At 39.9% G+C, this 18960-nt stretch overlaps 1 protein-coding gene across 1 annotated transcript in view; it reads right to left on the bottom strand.

Annotated features, from left to right (window-relative positions):
- The window catches only part of kif15 (kinesin family member 15), a 66731-nt gene that overhangs the window by 5267 nt on the left and 42504 nt on the right, over positions 1-18960 (bottom strand). Inside the window, exons 22-30 of the mRNA XM_078199493.1 lie at positions 18841-18926; positions 17333-17411; positions 14560-14646; positions 12440-12544; positions 10927-11049; positions 9778-9924; positions 7487-7582; positions 6457-6621; positions 2005-2102 (exon numbers count right to left, since the gene is read on the bottom strand). Of these exons, the coding sequence (XP_078055619.1) occupies positions 2005-2102; positions 6457-6621; positions 7487-7582; positions 9778-9924; positions 10927-11049; positions 12440-12544; positions 14560-14646; positions 17333-17411; positions 18841-18926 (986 nt within the window). The remainder of the gene's footprint in view (positions 1-2004; positions 2103-6456; positions 6622-7486; positions 7583-9777; positions 9925-10926; positions 11050-12439; positions 12545-14559; positions 14647-17332; positions 17412-18840; positions 18927-18960) is intronic.

The following is an 18960-nucleotide window of genomic DNA, read 5'->3' as shown; positions in this document are numbered from 1 at the left end:
ATTTTAAGCGTTTTCTGTTTTTATTTCAGATTTCCAGCATCTGCAGTATCTTGCTTTTCTTCCCTCTATGCCGCCTGAACCTCAGCAGTCGAAAACGTGCCTGGCAGAGTGTCCTTTAAGCAGCACCCAAGGGCAGTAATCTTAAAGAAACCATGCAGCACAAGAAATGGGGTACACCCAGGCAAGGAAAGATTAGAGAGAACATTGTCTCTTACCTGGACAGCTGATTCACAATGCACAAGAGATCAGAACTGGAGAATTGCTCTTTTGTATTAAGCAATCTCACAGGTGCATATTTATTTATATGAACTATTTGGTAAATGTACTAAAATATCGAATAATAATTTACAAATTTGGCTGCTCTGCTAACTACAAATTCCTAATGGGCAGCCCTTTTTTGGGGTTACATGCTTTAAGTTTATTTATAATTGTGAGTGGTATTAAGAGCACCACAGTTTTAGAGTCACTGGTATGCCTTAAGATCATTTGTTCACCTTGATTTTTAAGTACACATATAGGGCGAGATTCCCCAGTCTCCCAGCCATGTGTTTCCTGCCAGCGGGAGATGGCACGTTGTTTGCTGGTGGCGGGATTCTCTAGTCTTCCCGCTGTCGATGGGAATTCCTATTGCTGTCACCCCACACCGGCAGGACTGGATAATCCCACCAGCGTAAATGGTCGGAGAATTACGGCCATATTTTTGATTCGATTTATTGTCACATGTATTAACATAGTGAAAAGTATTGTTTCTTACGTGCTATGCAGATGAAGCATACCGTTCATAGAGAAGAAAACGAGAGAGTGCAGAATATAGTGCCACAGTCGTAGCTTGGGTGTAGAGAAAGATCAACTTAATGCGAGGTAAGTCCATTCAAAAGTCTGACAGCAGCAGGGAAGAAGCTGTTCTTGAGTCGGTTGGTACGTGACCTCAGACTTTTGTATCTTTTTTCCAACGGAAGAAGGTGGAAGAGAGAATGTCTGGGGTGCGTGGAGTCCTTAATTATGCTGTCTGCTTTGCTGAGGCAGTGGGAAGTGTAGATAGAGTCAATGGATGGGAGGCTGATTTGCGTGATGGATTGGGCTATATTCACGACCTTTAGTAGTTCCTTGCGGTCTTGGGCAGAGCAGGAGCCATACCAAGCTGTGATACAACCAGAAAGAATGCTTTCTATGGTGCATCTATAAACGTTGGTGAGAGTCGTAGCTGACATGCCAAATTTCCTTAGTCTTCTGAGAAAGTGGAGGCGTTGGTGGGCTTTTGTGTCGGCATGAGGGGACAAGGACAGATTGTTGGTGATCTGGACACCTAAAAACTTAAAGCTCTCGACCCTTTCTACTTCATCCCCGTTGATGTGGACAGGAGCATGTTCTCCTTTACACTTCCTGAAGTTGATGACAATCTCCTTTGTTTTGTTGACATTGAGGGAGAGATTATTGTTGCCGCACCAGTTCACCAGATTCTCTATCTCATTCCTGTACTCTGTCTCGTCATTGTTTGAGATCCGACCCACTACGGTGGTGTCGTCAGCAAACTTGAAAATCGAACTTTAAATAGCAAGTGCTGAGATACTTGGAGGAACCCTACCTCAAGGAGTGGAATCAACAGAATGAGGAAGGGCAACTGATGCACAACACCCAAAATATTTCTGAGGATTACGATCAGTTCACAGGGTACTGCTACAAAGATTAAATTAGTTCCACTGTAGGTGAAAATGTATTGTGCGTTTTGTCTGGCTTGAGCATTGTGGGATTGCAGGGCCCAGGTTCTCGTATTAGTTCGACAGCAACAGCAATAAAGAACAGTTGCAATGTTAACCACTTCCTGTGTCTACTGATTGATTTTGAAAGGTACCAGGAGCAAAAACATAACATATTGTACTTCCAGAGAAAGATGATGAGGCAGCAGAATATAAAATACAAGCTCCTCAGACTTCTGGCTGAAAAGTTTTTTAATGATTTCACCTTCAAAATAAATGAAACAGACTTGTTATCACAACTTTGTACCTTTTCTGTCCTTTTTCTAGGGAGCTCTCCAAATTCCGACAATGCCTCTCCAAAGCATCCATTTCCAAGCGCAGATTTTTTGATTCGCATAACTGAGCCTAGAATATTTTTGGGTGGGGGGAAAAGGAAAAAAAAAAGGTCAAAAAATAGGGAAATTTGATTTCCAATATCTTTCATTTTCTAAGCCTTTAATCAAATTCAAACGTCCTGCATGTAGGACAACACTGAATTTTCAGGTTGCTTCAGCCTGAAACATATAATTTCCTTAAGGAAAAGTGATTAAAAAAATTATTTGAGCCATCAAAACTTCACTTGCATAATGATTCAGCTCTTCAAATGTTTAAAGAGTCAGACAACGGATATTAAGATCTTGCCATGACTGTTGATAGAAAGTGTACATTCAACATTTGTGGAACTGTATTAATAAAAACCACAGTCCAAGCTCTCTCAGTCATTCAGTTTGTAAATATATTGGGTGGCATGCACAGCTACAAAGAGTAGGTTCAATCTATGGTATGTAAAGATTATGCAATTTCAATCAATAGTCAGGCACTACAAACAGGCTCAAAGACTACAGGCGGGATTTAAAATAAAAACTCAGCCAGGTATTCTGCTATTTATTTAAAACTCGTGACCCTTGTTGAAATTCTGAATGACTGGTCCTTGACAGGTGCAAAAGACCTGATCGAGCTGTCTGGTAACACTCACTGTCCTGCTGCCTATAAAGGCATTGGACGGCCACCATGCTTGGAATCAATTATCCAATCTTTCATAATGGAGGAAATGAAAGAGCAAAAGTTGTATTTATTCTCAAGATAAAGTGCAAAACAACTTCTGATTTCTTTTCCAAATGTAATCACTTTTGTTTCTTTTTAGGCACACAGCAGCAAACTACACACAAACAACACATGAGATGAAGGATTAGTTGGCTTGTTTTAGTGGTGTTGCTTGAAGGAAGAATGTTCCCTTGAGCACCAGAAAAGCTCCTTGTTCTATTTTAAATAGTGGCATGGGATCTTTCACATCCATTTGAATGACAGAGACAGATGATATTTCATTTCATCATCTTATTAGAAAGATGGTATACATCCATCAATACAGCACTTTCTCAATATAGCACTGATTACGTGCTTCAATCCTGAATTGGACCCAAATACTCAACTTTTTAATTCAGAGGTGACAATAAACCAACATGACAAAAGGAGAGACAATTGTTGGAATATTTTAATACTCAGCTGCAGTTGAGAACTCAAAGGTTGGCAAGATTGCCTATAAATGAACAAGCTATATCAGTAACTGTTACGAACAATGCATAATTTTAAAGTTGAATATATATATAAACTCATGTTAAGCAAGGTAAAAAGGGTTTCAGTTTCATGCAGGTTTGGTATCAGCCTTGATGCCTAGAGGGTAGACCGGTGGCTGAAAGGTCAGACTTTTTTTTGAGGGAAAAATACAAAGTAGGAAAAGAAAATCTGGCCTCTTACCTAGCAACGGTGTTCAAGTGACAAACCGAGAAAGACAAGGAAGAGTTCAGCGTGTGTCAGAGAGTGAAGACAGGGATTTTTCAGCTGTCTGAGAAAAGTACAAGGCTAGTGGGACATTAGTTAACTGAATAGTCTGTTATAGGGCTCTGTAATGTGACTAGTTTAGCAGTGTTGCTACTGAAACAGAGAGTTTAAAGTGTGGTTATTTTTGGGTGTCTCAGGGAAGGATACGAGTTGGGTGAGAAGGAAAAAGTGAATGCTGAAGAATTGACCAAAATAAAATTGGCATGTGCCAGTCCCAAGCAAGGAGCCTTTGTGTCAAGCTAGTGGGAACTCTTTACTGGTTTGTGTGTCTGTAAAGATACTGCTAGATAAAGGAATATTGGGAAATTGAGTCATCATCTTGTCTTTGAATTGAGATCTTTCCAACCCTTTTCTCTGCAGTAAGAGTTCATTTTTCTTCTTTAATAAATATTTTATTATGAGTTAAAGGCTCAGCAGCAGACTCCTGTGAACTAGTCCACGGTTTAAAAAAAAGTTAGGATTTATCAAATCACATTTCATTCTGGGATTGGACTTGTCCAGTGTTATCAGCTGGGATCATAACATTAACTTATGCCTGTACTTCCTCTAAAACTTAAATGGATTACATTAAATTTTCGATATACACAAAGAACAGTACAGCACAGCACAGGAAAAGGCCTTTCAGCCCTCCAAGTCTGTGCAGATCATGATGCCCGAACTAAACTAAAGAAAAAACCTTCTGCCTTTACTCGGTCTGTATCCCTCTATTCCTTCGCTATTCATGTTTGCATCCAGATGCCTCTTAAATGTTGCTAATGTGCCTACTTTCACCACCTCCTCTGGCAACGCATTCCAGGCACTCACCACTCTCTACGTGAAAAGCTTCCCCTGCACATCTTCCTTAAACTTTCCCCTTCTCACCTTGAACCTGTGCTCCCTTGTAATTGACACTTACACCCTGGGGAAAAGCCTCTGACTATCCACCCTGTCTATGCCTCTCATAATTTTGTAGACCTCTCCCCTCAGCCTCCGTCTTTCCAGTGAAAACAATCCTTGTTTATTCAACCTCTCCTCATAGCCAACATTCTTGAGACCAGGCAACATCCTGGTGAACCTTCTTTCCACCCACTCCAAGGCTTCCACGTCCTTCTGATAGTGTGACACACAATACTCCAAATGCGGCCTAACCAAGGTTTTATATAACTGCAGTATGATTTCCCAACTCTTGTACGCAATGCTCTGGCTGATGAAGACATGTGCCATATGCTTTCTTAATCACCTTGGCCACCTGTGTTGCCACTTTTGGGGAACTGTGGACCTGCACACCCAGATCCCTCTAAATGATAATGTTCCTAAGGGTTCTGTCATTTACACTATAATTCAAACCTAAATTTGATCCTCCAGAATGCATCACCTGGCATTTGTCCGGATTAAACTCCATCTGCCCAAATCTCCAGTCTATCTATGTCCTGCTGTATCCTCTGACAATCCCTGGCACTATCAATAGCTCCACCAATCTTCATGTTATCTGCAAACTTACTAATCAGACCCCCCACATTTTCCTCCAGATCATTTATATATATTACAAACAACAGAGGTCCCAGCACTAATCCCTGCGAAACACCACTAGCTACAGATCTCCATTCCGAAAAAAACCCTTCCACCGCTACTCTCTGTCTCGTATATTCAACCCCTGTATCCATCTAGCCTCTTTCAGGTGTAGCCTTATCCTTGTTTTGAAATCCTTCTGTAGCCTCAGCCCGTCCCAACTCTAACATCCTCCGGCTCTACAACCCTCCAAGGTATCTGTGCGTCTCCAATTCTCTTGAGCATTCTCAATTTTAATAATTTCATCATTGGTAGCCATGCCTGCGGCTGCCTGGGCTCGAAGCTCTGGAGTTGCCTCCCTAAACCTCTCCGCCTCTTTTTCTTCCTTTAGATGCTCCTTAAAACCTACCTCTTCGATCAAGCTTTTATTCAGCTGTCCTCATTGTAAATGTGGCTCAGTGTCAAATTTCATTTGATAAGGTTCCTGTGAAGTGCCTTGGAATGTTTTATGTTAAATGGTGCTATGTAAATGTAATTTCTTATTGCTGTACTTTTGGTAACTTACTCCACCTCCTTGAAGTTTGATACTTTATTGTTGAGATGCTGGTATCTCATTCAAACATATTATTCATGAGTAAACTTCAAAAGTGAATGTTAGAAGCTATTTGATAACAGATAAGTTACTTGTCCTACACCTCAATGTCCAGATGTATGTTCTTCTGGCAGCAATTGATGGAAAGTGACCAGGAGGGGATAGCATGACTGTAGTCCTCCTAACATTGCCTCAGTCAAAACCAGCGAATTCAGCACAGACCATAGATTAAACTGGGCACTTTCCCATCCTGTACTGCTTCACTATGCAGAGGCAAAAATCCATTATATAAATCCCTTCCAAATTTAGATTAATGAAGTTTATAGTTCTAAAGTCCTGAAAGGTACTGCTCAAGGGGGAACCTAAGAGACCAAATGAGAATTCGACTGGATCAGGGTGAATCAGTTTAGTATGGCAAGTGAGCTATAACTCCTCTCAGCAAACCAGTTTAAGATTACAGCGTATAGGTCCTCTTGCTGATAGATCATATATGATCAGCAGGGAAGGAAGCAACATTCTTCCCAGGAGATTCCACTTCCATTCGGGAGACTCCTGAACATGCAGGGCAGTGAACTGGTGCACAGCAAAGTTTAGATTTATTTTGCTGCAGCTAGTTTTGGATTGACGCAAGTGAAAGTCCAAAAATAGTCCATCAGCCTGGAGCAGGTTCTGAACTACAAGTTACTCTATATGTAAAATACTTAGAATAAATTATTTTACTAAGCTATCTGAAAATGTCTAAAACAAAATTTTAAAAATTTACAACAGTTAAAACAAAGAACGCGTGCCCTCGTATGCTACCTTGAGTTGGAGAATCTGTTCATTCTTGGCTGCCCTTTCCAACTCCATCTCATTTACCAACACTTTTAGGGTGGCCTCGGATGCCCTTCGATCATCCAGTTTCTCCTGCTGTAACTCCAAGAATCTAACAGGATCCGTTTGGAAAGTAGAAGGGGTCCTTGGACTCTGTGGAGCAGGAAAGAGTTTGTAAATAATGCCTATATAAACAAGATTATTGGACTACAATAGCAGTATAGATACAGTCATCTATTGCTATACCCTTTTATGTAAGTGCACTCATGTGGATCTGAATATTTAGATTAGCACTTGTGCAATCCCCAGCAGTTATACCAGGGCCACATCCACCATGGAATTTGTGCTGTGAAAGAACAGGGTCCAGCATAAGTAGAAAAAAGGGACATGCTAGGGCTTTAGCCCCATCCCATCAAAACAAAAACCTATTTTGATGCCTCAAGCAGGCACTGCCCTCACCGTTAATTATCCTTTGCATTCATCATTGGGGCCTCTAGGTCAGACCTTGGTCTGGACCTCCAGATGATCATGATAGTTTCATGATAAATTTCTAACTTGGATTGCAAGTAGGTGGCTCTTCAGTTTAAAAGATTTTCAATATCTGACAAACTGCTACAATATTTTGCTCTCAATCTGAGCCAACTTCATGTTATGAGCTTCATCACTACTGAGAATAGCAATGAACCTGTTTTCATTCAATTCCTTCATGATCCCCAACAGCTATTATGTGGAAGAAATGCATTCAACACCCAGCTGGTTCGAGGGTAAAAGCATTAAGGAGTTAGATGAAAATAATGCACTGTGGTCAATATTGCAGTAAGAACCTCAACTTTGTTAACACTCTACGATTTTGTACAAAGCCAATCCACTATTACAAGCTACATTTCGAAACACAATGTATGGGAAGCAACTTGGGTATGGTACCCAGGGAACAGTCCTGCAGCAAGGGCTGCTGCTTCTAGAAAGGAGTGGAGAAAAATTGGGGATGGGGAAAGAATGCTAAACTTTGTCATCTCACCTGTAACCAGTCAGCAGAAACATCTCTGAAGGATTCAATCTGCCTCAGCTTCTGCTCACATTTTGTTGTTTGAATTTCATCATCTTTCGCCTTCAGCTGGAAAACCCATACAAAGACATTCTTAAAAACTTTTGTTTTTAAAAAAGAAGTAACAGATTAACCATCTGGAGCATGTAATTACACATTCTGTAGCGATTCAGTTATACCTTTGACTGATTTATATTAACAGTGGATGAAATGCCTCAAGTCTAAATTATGAAGTGAAGTATTCTACAAAAGTAAAATACTGCAGATGCTGGAAATCTGAATTAAAAACAGATAATGCAGAATTTAGATCATGCAGAATTTGTGGAGAGGAAAACAGAGTTAATGGCTGGAACTTTCCAGCCCTAACTGGAGGGGCCAGCAAGACATTAAAATCTCTGTTCACATTGGCAGGAACAAAGATTGCGCTGGTGTGAAGGGCTGGAAAATTACAACCAATGTTTTTGATCGATGACCTTTCATCAGTTCTGAAATGGGCAAAAGTGTCCATTTTTTCAAAGCAATGCTCAATGCCACAAAGCCATCTGAAATAGGTCTCGTGTTATAATGGTTCTGATGATATTCAGGTGCCCCAGGCAGCAGTTTTAAACAGGCATTAGGTCCCTTGCTTGTGCTATTAAACAGCCTGTTTATTAGCCACACACTCAGTGGAGCATGCGATTCCAGTTTTTTGGGTTCTTTACTGGACTAATTAGCATTTCCTAAAAAAGTGTCCCCAGGAGGCTGGTGGGACTCTGCTAACCAAATGGCAAGTGTTGAGTTTTTAAAAGTTACCTTGCTTGTGGAACCAAGAGACAGCTGTGCACTTCCTGGCTCTCTAGCAATACCCGCACCTCGTTTCCCCCAACCCACCCAAATTTAATTCAGGAACGTTCTATAATCAGTTAATGGCCAAAAATGGGCCTTCTATTCCCTGTAGTTTTCCAATAGCTCCAACATTCAAAAGAGGCATACATATGTAAAGGTTAACAAGAAGCTGAATTGTAAGCTTCAAAACTGGAGGTCAATCATCTCAACTCCAGGACATCACTGCAAGAGTTCTACGTTATAGTATCCTAGGCCTAACCATCTTCACCTGTTTTACCAATGACCTTCCCTCCATCGTAAAGGGCAGAAGTGGGGATGATTGCACAATATTCAGCCCATGTGCGGCTCATATACTGAAGCAGTTCATGTCCAAATGCAGCAAGACGTGGATAATATCCAAGCTTGAGATGACAAAGTGGCAGCTAACATTTGCGCCACACAACTGCCAGGCAATGACCATCTCCAACAAGAGAAAATCTAACCATCACTCTCTGGCATTCAATGGCACTACCATCGCCGAATCCCCAATACCAACATCCTGGGGGTTACCAGTGACCAGAAACTAGCTTGAATAAATACCGTGGCTACAAGAGCAGGCCAGAGGGTAGGAATCCTGCAGTGAGTAACTCACCTTCTCTTCCAAAAGCCAGTCCGCAATGCACCCCACTTGCCTAAACGAGTGCAGTTCAAACAACACTCAAGAAGCTGGACACCATCCAGGAGAAAGCAGCTTGCTTGATTGGCGTTCCTTTCACAAACAAACAATCACTCCCTCCATCACCGATGAACAATGGCAGCAGTGTGTACCATCTACAAGATGCACTGCAGAAACTCACCAAGGCTCTTTAGGCAACAACTTCCAAACCCATGACCGCTACTATTGGACAAGAGCAGCAGATACATGGGAAGACCACCACTTGGAGTTCCCCTCCAAGTCACTCACTATCCTAACTTGAAACTATATCACCATTCCTTCACCGTCGCTGGGTCAAAATCCTGGAACATCCTCTCTAACAGCCCTGTGGGTGTACCTACATCTTGAACTGTAATGGTTCAAGAAGGCAACTCACCAGCACCTTATCCAAGGCAATTAAGTATGGGGAATAAATACTGGCCTAGCCAGTGGCACCAACATGCCATAAATGAGTTTAAAAAGTCAAGACAAGAGCAAGGAGATTGTCCCATTCAACTAACAGAGAGGGGTGGGGCCCACCATCCGAAAAACCTTACTCCATGTTACTAACTTCACTTTACATTTGCTTATTTCTTTTTAACCAAATTAAAATTCACAGTGTATTGAAATCTAAAACTTCAGTATAAAGTGATCAGAAAACTTTCTAAGCAATTAGGAAGATATAACTATCTTTGCAGAGAACTTGAGTGGCAACATCTGACTGTAGTTTTACAACTAAAGTAGTAGCAACTTCTAACTTTGTTACCTGTTCCTGAAGTTCTTTAATAATTGTTGCATTTTTTTCTGCTTCTTCCTGCATCATCTGCAGTATTGTTGCCTGTTTTTTGGAGTCCTCTGTCAGCTGATCAAGCTGCTGGGTGGCATTGGTCAGATCTTCACAAAGCATCTCCATCTGAGGATTTAAAAGCAAGGTGTGAGAACATTAGCATACTAGCCATTGCACCGGGGATTTCAGTTAGAGGGATAGTTCTCGCCTTTAAGTTACCTTGGTCCCCAAAACAAAACACTTTGCCTATACTTTCACAATTTTGCAAACTTAAAATAAAACTGAGTGTGTGGACAACTGTTGAGGGTGCTGGGAGAGAGAACATATGTTGAAAAGAAATCAAGCATCTCTAATCACTCACAGAAATAACACAAAGATTAGACGAGAAAATAAATCAGCAAAAACTAATCTACCAGAACAACATACCGTTACAATATAAGAAGTCAGATGCAAGGTAGTGTATGTAGAAAAACAAAACCAGTTATAAAGGGAAATTTGTTGGAGTCTTTTTTTAATTATTGCAACCTCAATGCTTTCAATTCTCTTTCCTCACTAGTAACATCACAATGGGCTTTATGCAAAAAGTCCCAAACAAATGTGGAAGCAAAACCTCAGATCACGGAAGAAAGGTTTCTCAGCTGCTCTTGATAGCAGTTTGAAAGTATAAAACCAGAGCAACACCAATAAGCATGCGGGCATTTAAAAAACATTTAGGATCCTGTGGCAATTTAAAATATCCTTTCGTTTTAAAGGACAGATCCTCCTGTGAAAATGTAATAAAAATAATTATTAACAATATCATTGGGATCTGGTTAGGTGTATTATCCGAACAGGCGTCAGAGTGTGGCGACTAGGGGAATTTCACAATAACTTCATTGCAGTGTTAATGTAAGCCTACTTGTGACTAATAAATAAACTTATCTTTACATTCTTGTCATTGGGATCAAAAACGTTAATATGCATAATAATGTTTGTGAATTCAGACAGCTCACATTTCATTCAGTGTTCCCTCTGAAAATATTGTTTCTAATGATAAGCCCACTAACAAAGAAGTTTAACTTTTAACTCGAGTAATAAAACAAACACTCAGTGTAAAAACCTGAGACGGGTGAATGTTTATGGTCTCACCTGCACATTGCAAGAATTCTCCTTTCTCTCTACAGCCTCTCTCATGTCCATGATTTCTTTCTCCTTTCTTTCAATGAAGACCTTGTTTTCCTCCTTAGCAGCCTCAGCAGCACTGTACTTCAACTAAAGCAACAACAGAAAACATTACTATTCTTCAGCATTCGTCACAAATTCAAGAACAAAATTTGAAACTTGCTCTCAATTTATTTCACATAGTAACAGCATTAGTGAGATTCCTAAAGCAATTGGATTTCTGAAACCACAATTCCCCAGAAACAACATTAGGTTTCTATGGCTCAACAAACCCATTGAAACCAGCGATTTATGGGCCTGCAGCGTGCAACAAAACTGACTTTGAGTTTGACTTCAGCCCAAATGGAATAGGGCAAAAGTACCCTTTGACTGTTAGCTACAAGAACTCTGTGCGAACAGGATTCAGACAATTTAATGCAGCTCCAGGTGGACATGGGCTCACAACAAACATGATTAATTAAACATGTATCAAACAACTTTTAGAAAGACCATACTTATTGGTGTCAGAGGAGGAAAAATGGACACAAACTTAGGAGGGCAGAGTTATGGTACACCAACAGGGCTTGGGCATCGGTTAGCTTAATAGACAACCTGGCAGGCTTGGTTTTCTTCCCTGCTGCCAACCAGAAATTATCAGGTGTATTGAAATTAATTTCACAACTTGCCATGATGATCCAATTTAGCACTGTAATGGTTATGGTGCTGTACTAGTAATTTAAATGAGTTCAAATGCTCAATGTCATGGAGAGGAGCAGTAAATAATCATAATACTTTATAAAACAATGAAAGATCATATCATGAAGAAAGATTGGTAGAGTTTGAAAGATATGGACAATATTTAGGGCATGTGGTCAACTGGTTAGCAAATCAGTAACAAGCAGCCATCATTTCAAGATCATAAGAAGGATGAAGGAGGAAACTAGAATTCCGTACAAATTAGTTAAGACATGAAGTGATTAGTAAGACAGCAACTACACTGAATTAGTTAAAGAGTTGAAAACTGAATTAGTCACAGGGAAAGGAATAAGAAAATAAATTACAGTCGACAGTTTCAGTTGAAGAATTGAAGTTGATGATTGGTCTGCTCCAGAGCAGTGATTTCCACAAATTACCATAAAAAGACAAGTGATCTCATTGCAACTTCCCAGGCTCCTGTCCAAAATTGTGCTTAGGATAATATTCGGATGCTGTGCAAAAGCAGTTTGGGATATTCTCTAAACATTTTCAACCCTTGTTTTTGTGGGAAAGCACTTGGTTTTCATTTTGTGCTTTAAAATCCACATCCAATGTGCCCCCACACAATGATGCAGCAGCAATTCAACAATAAAGCACATAGTTTAGTAAAGTTAGTGACGCTGGTAGAGGACAAAGGAATTCAGTTTATAGTTCTAATATCGCTCTGTCAACAAAGCTAAAAAAATTAGGATGGCTATAATCAAGACCCAGCTGTGTACGCACTTGTGATGTTATTTAAACGCACCTTGATGTCCTCCAATTCTTGGGTCAAGACAGAAACAGCTTCAGTTTTCTGATTACATGTGCTTCTCATTTCCTGTATTTGATTCATCAGGACTGTTACCACTTCCTATGAAAAGAAATAGATGCTATCGGTCAATTCTAATTCTTTAGAAATTACTCACGCATGGCTCATCAAATGTAAATGATTAATTTTCACAGTTATCACCAACTATTAAATACCGTGCATGATACCATGGAGGTCTCAACTTTCATATCTACTAGGGTGAATCTAGATGTTTTTCAATTTTCCCAGTTTTGACTAATTCAGGTTTCGTTTGCAGATACTACTTTGGAATAAAATATATGTATAAGAACATATAATTTAAAATTTTAACCTAGATCTTTCCTCCAAATACCTAAACTGTCCCAGAAAATGGTGGTTTTTAGTCCTTGAATGTCAAATGTGTTTTACCCAAACCACACCATCAGAATTTCCCATGAAAGCACTGTCATCAAATCTGCTTTAATACATTTACTACAACAATGGCTAGGTTATGGTAGCTAATGCACAGATGAATGAGTTATAGTAACCGTACACAAAAATAAAAAACGTAAACTATAGCTAGCAAGATATTGTACAGATGTAACATTATACTTCTATCAGTAACTAGATTCATACAGCTAATTTATAAAATTTTCTGGGCTAGAAATTCCTGAAACCACAAAGATATTTAACAGAAATATGACTTGCTCTGGTAACTAAACAAGGTACTTTTCAAATCCCAGAGAATCCTTTACCAAATTTTTTAGTTGCTTAAGAGAGTGTTTCAGTGCCATTTTCTTATTATTTGCCAGAACTATGCTGCAGATAGAAAAGATACACATTTTTAAAAACTCCATACGACCAAAACAACGAAAATATACAACTTCCCAAGACGCATAAATCATAATGCACAAAACAGCAGATGTGACAACTATTTGCAGTCACCTTACCATCATTTTTGTACTCTCTACTACACAATAAAACATGCAATAAGGCTCAAAATATAATTTAAGATATAGCTGCGCAAATCACAACTTGGCTACAATTGTGGTAATGTGATTGAATGTGATTTTATCTTGTGCAGAGGTAAAGCCAGAGGTCAGGCATACACAATGGACCCCTTTTATGAAGGATTGACTTAGAATAGTGGCTGAGCTGTAGCCTTGGCCAGTTTATTGCAACATAAAGGCAAACAAAGATGTGTAAAAAAATGACCCTCAAAGTCGAATCCATTCTAACAGCTTTAGAAGCTGGATTGCAATTGCTTAATCAGGCATTGTGCAAATCAGTTATTTCAAGGTAATGTATTCAGTATACACATCAACAAACCTTTTATATAAACCAAAATCAAAAGCTCTTTGAGTTTGAAATCAGGAAACCATGAGCTGAGGTCACTCTGATGGCACAGTCAGCAAGTAATTAAATTATATGACTAGGGAAGTTCTGATTGCTGTGCATTAGTTCTTAGCATGGGTGGCTTGGAAGGAAGGGAGAAGCGAGGACTTCTGACCATTCCTTTCAGAACTGCAGAGGTGGGTTTTGCTGAAGTACAAGATCAAGCATGGCTGTGATAGAAGACGGAATTTTACCGGCACGTCCGCCTGAGTTTCACACCATCCCGCCCGAGGCCAGCGGAGAATGCCATCCTTCGAGCCTTGCCCGCCCCCAGAATCGGGGCTGGCGGGCCGGTAAAACTCTGGCCATATTCTCTGCAGTTTGCAGTAGAGTTAGTCTTCAGAAAACAAAGAGAAAATTAGAAAATAGAAAAGAAGCATGTTGGGGGGGGGGGCGATGGCATTGTCAACTAAACTACATCTAATCTGCAATTTCCTCAAATAAATATCAGTTGGGATGTAAAACAGATGGCTATCAAATTAGTACAACAATATTTATTGTTTCTTTCCATGAAAAGTTGACCAGATTTTGATCGCAATGAAGAAGGAGAAAGGAGTACTGGGTCTGCTTCTCTTTTGGAAAGTTCAATAAGATCACACATCTTAGATTTTAACATCTTAAATCCTTGCTTTGATTTTTGTTTTTTTTGCTGAAATATTTCCTTGTGATACCACACAACCGCCTTGAAATTACAACTTCCATACCTGATCAGCAGCATTCTTCTTTTCTAGATCAGTAATAGTCCTTTTTGCATCAGCCAGGTTCTGTTCCATATTTTTCAGCTCCATTGCCTTAAAATGTGAAGAAAACAACATTATTCATTAAGCCAAAAACTGTACAAGAATTATACTAATATTTACGCCTGCCACCGACCAGAAAGGCATCAGGAATTGTTGCATATGCATACCTGACCTGCAATTCACTTTCAAATCCCTTTTCAGATTTCTGCCTCATTATTGGAGATAAACATTTGAATTCACAATGCATCGCAGTATACAAAATGGAAATAGTGATTGCAGATTTAACTAAGTCTTTTGAAGCAAGTTGAAAAGGCTTACTGGAGGCGATTAGTGGGTTCCTTGAGTTCAAAGGCATCGCCTCAAGTGCCACATTGAACATTTTTTTAAAAATGTAATATTGGCCATTTATTGTTCATTTACCGAAGAACACATTGATTTGTTAAAAAAAATACATCTTTTTGATAATTTTTGCAAATAGTCCTATTAAAAATATATATTTCTGATGAGAATTTTAATAAAATGAACAGAACATTTGGGGAACAGTCAATCCTAATGTGATTCTGTTTTAATTTATTCTAATATCAGGTTTCAGCTTGCATCTCTTAGCTTAGCATGTCTGTCCAGTTTCAGATGAAGAAAAATCAGACTGACACTGTGGGCCCAATTTTACCATCAAGTTGCGCCTGAAAACTTGGTAGTCGGGCGTGAGGCGAGTAGTGCAATCCGCGCCCGCCTCTGCACCGGTTTCCCCTTGACCAAGGCCCAAAAATGGTCGTGAACAGGACCGCACCCGAAATGGGCGCAAAAATGCATTTGCATGCATTTAAATTGACTTAATGGGCTGCATGTCCAACCTTACCGGCACTCCCCCTTTTACCACCGCGTTCGCCCATCCAGGATCGGCGCGAAACAGACATGCTCTACAAAAGTCTGATTCGGGCACTCCAGTTAGTGAGGAGGTAAACGCCTAGCGTCCGATGGGTCTCTGCTTCAGATCTGGGGGAGGGGGGGGGGAAGGAGAGGTGGGGAATCAGTAAGAGGGAAGGGAGGGTATCCGCTGCCACTCTGCCTGAGATTGGTGAGGGGGTGGGGGTGCGATCGGTCTGGGTGGTGGAAGGGGTGGGGGGGAATAAGGGGGTTAGTAATGTTGTAGGGGTGGGGCAATGTCTGTGGGGATCAGGGGGGGGGGCATTATCCGGCCCAGGAGCGATGTGGCAGGGGAGCAGCATCTATCTTTTTTTTTTCTGCGCATGCGCAGTTTGAGACGCTGATCAGAGCTGCAGGATTTCAGGCGCATTAAGTCCTGCCCACGGCCTTCTGCAGCACGATTCAGAATTGCTGATATTTTTTCAGGCAGAGTGCGTATGGGGGTGCCTGAGAACGGGTCTAAAAGTTGGATCTGAAACACTCCCAGTTTCAAGTCCGCCCAGCACTTCGAATCAAAATGGTAAAATCGGGTCCTGTATTTGCACAAGTGCAAGAAGTGCTCTACCAAATGTTGCAGCACAAATAAAGCCACGATCCCATAGGATATGTGCATGTGTGTTAGTAAACAATGTGTAACGGAGTGCAAAAAGCAAGTGACTAAATGGATATATATCACACAACACATGGTTTCCATTTCTGCATTTTTATGCCATGTGTTAAATCTGTTATTTGATGTAGTGTAAACAAATCCAGATGGCACCATCCAATATTAAACAAAAACTTCACACTAGTAGAATATGCTAAACAGACCAATAAAACTTTTTCAACACCTCAACTGCAACCCTGGCTTAGTTTAGTTAATGAGCATAAACTGGAGGTTAAATGTGTAATCTTCCTGGAGTACAAGATTCAGTTGCTTACTGGCTAAATTTGCTAGCCTAACAGAGAAGAAAAGTTTTCCATTTTGTTTTCGGAAAAAGACACTTTTCAAATCTGTTCTTATTAGAATGGCAAAAATTAACTTGGATAGTTCCTGCAGTGGAGTCAAAATACCAAGTGGGCACAAGTCCACAAATGTGGCAGTAAAGGCAGAAACCTTGCACAAAGAAGCAACACAATAACTTCAAGTCAAGCATAACACGCAGCAGTGCAGAAGTATGCAAACTGTCATCTGTATTTAGAGGAGAAACAAATTACTCTATATGAGGAAAATTTGGGATAGAAGGATAATGTTAGTATGTTTAAGAGTTAGTTTTTGAGTTAGTATGTTACTACTTGCAACGGTATTCATTGCAGTACATCAGTCACCAAAAAGGAATTGGAAAGATCTTTGTAAGAAGTGCATTCAGAAATGGCATACCGTGGGAATATTTTTGGGTTCACTCAGATTTTTGTTTTGCGCTATGGACATACAGCCTATGAACACACACCTGTTACAAAACTTTTAAAAAGTAATATAGATAGATTTAAACAATCATGCTTGCTTGATTTTCGTTTTTTAATCCTTGGATGCTATATCTTTCCAATCATGTGCAATAGAATACTATACTCTAGGAAGATTGCGAGCTTCATCTCCAGTTTAGGTTAATTAACAGAGCTCAGCCAGGACTGCATTAGAGGTGCTAGGAAACGGTATGGAGAGGGGAAGCAGTGAGCTGAACTCAGAATTTCAAGTTAGACATTAAACAGTAGTACTGTACAGGAACAACACATTAAGATAATCAACACTACAAAAGAAAAAGGGTAAGGAGTCAGTAATAAAAAAGAAACAGGCCATGTTTCCATTAAGACCTTCCAGAATCATATATACCTGCTGCTCAGACTTCAACAATAGTCCAGAAGACTGTTTCTTCAGCAAGTCTTTTTCATCTAAAGCCTTCAAAAGTTCCCTGCATAGATACATCAATGATTTGGTGAAAAGAAAAATAAAGCTACAGTCTAGAATATAGGCACAGCTATCGTAAAAACAATTTAAAAAACCACAAATATTTTTATTCAGTAAGGATATTAAAGTATTTATTGTGACTTCTAATTACCCAATTAAAATGGCTGCTCCAATACCATTTGGTCTATTGGAAATGTAGTAAATATTTATCTATACCTCACTTTATCAAAGTTTTAACATATTGACATTCAGCTGCATGTATGCTGTTAGAAGTAGATACATAACAGAAATGTGCAGAGTGAAAATATTACATTTTCACTCTTCTTCAATTTACTGCAACCAAATAGACTTTAGAAAGAGGAGGTAGTGTCTGAAAATGTGAACTGCTAGTCTGAAGCACATGGACTGAGTGGAGCGCCAACTATTGCACAGGCTGAGCAATTACCTGCACTTTCTTTGAGGCCCACATTCACATCAATCCTGCCAAATAGAGAAATGCACGCAAAAAGACATGCAGTATCAAACTCCTCTAAAGCACTGTGTGATACACCAACACATTCAGGCTCCACTGGAAACAAAGAAATTTCACCTTGAAGTGTACAGGAGATGTACCTATGCATCACTGCAATTGTAAAACCTCAGCTTGAAGCTTATAATGTGCATAAGCAAGCTGAAGGAGCTAAGGGAGAAAAATAATTCCATTGCTTGCATTTGCAACTCATGTGTAAAACAAACCTTCAGCTTAATGCCATGCTATCTCCAGACATGATCTGGCTCAAAATCCTGGGTCTGCTTTAAGCATCACATCAAAGTTCTGGAATGCTTTAACCAAAGATACACAAGGTCTATCATGAGAATATGATGGCAACACAAATCACAAACAGCAAGGGCATCACCTTGCAGGACTCAACAATATGGAATCCAGAAAATTCATCTTTGATGAATAGGCTACGCCTCTCACGGATGACACAATTCGCAAGCAGATCTTCTATGGAGAAGTGTCTCAGGGAAAATGACATCAAGGTAGTCAGTGCAAAAGATACAAGGACACAAAAAAAAGAGCCTCACAAACTTCTGCACTGCAGACCACCTCCCTTAGGAAAACACTGCAGCCAACCGGCCCATGTGGAGGCAAGAAACAAAATTTGGTTCAGCATGTTGAGGGCGAGCCATCTATGTCAAATTCACAACACTCAACATACCCAAAGAAGTGGCACAGCTGCAGAAGTTCCCTGAAGCAACAACATGAACTCCCAAGTTCTGCAGACACCTATGCCCAAATTGGACTCGTCAACCATGAGAGGGCAATGAAATCAATTACAACTTGGACATTCAAACTTTGAATCATCTACCATGAGGGGAAAACAAAGTACCAATACAAAATGTCTCCCTTTGTAGCTTGCTTTCTGAATACAAAGGCAAAAAAAACTTACTTGGAGTTGTTTTCTATATCTTGTTGAAGTTGTGAAGTAAGTTTTTCATTGCGCTCTTTTTCAGTTTCTAAAAGCTCCAGTAAAGACTACATTTAATGCAAAATAGAACAATTTAAGGAA

This window comes from Mustelus asterias, chromosome 2 (genome assembly GCF_964213995.1).
Source record: "Mustelus asterias chromosome 2, sMusAst1.hap1.1, whole genome shotgun sequence".
In the NCBI taxonomy this organism is placed as follows: domain Eukaryota; kingdom Metazoa; phylum Chordata; class Chondrichthyes; order Carcharhiniformes; family Triakidae; genus Mustelus; species Mustelus asterias.
Note: the sequence above shows the minus strand (reverse complement) of the source record. Positions and strands in the feature narration are given on the sequence as shown.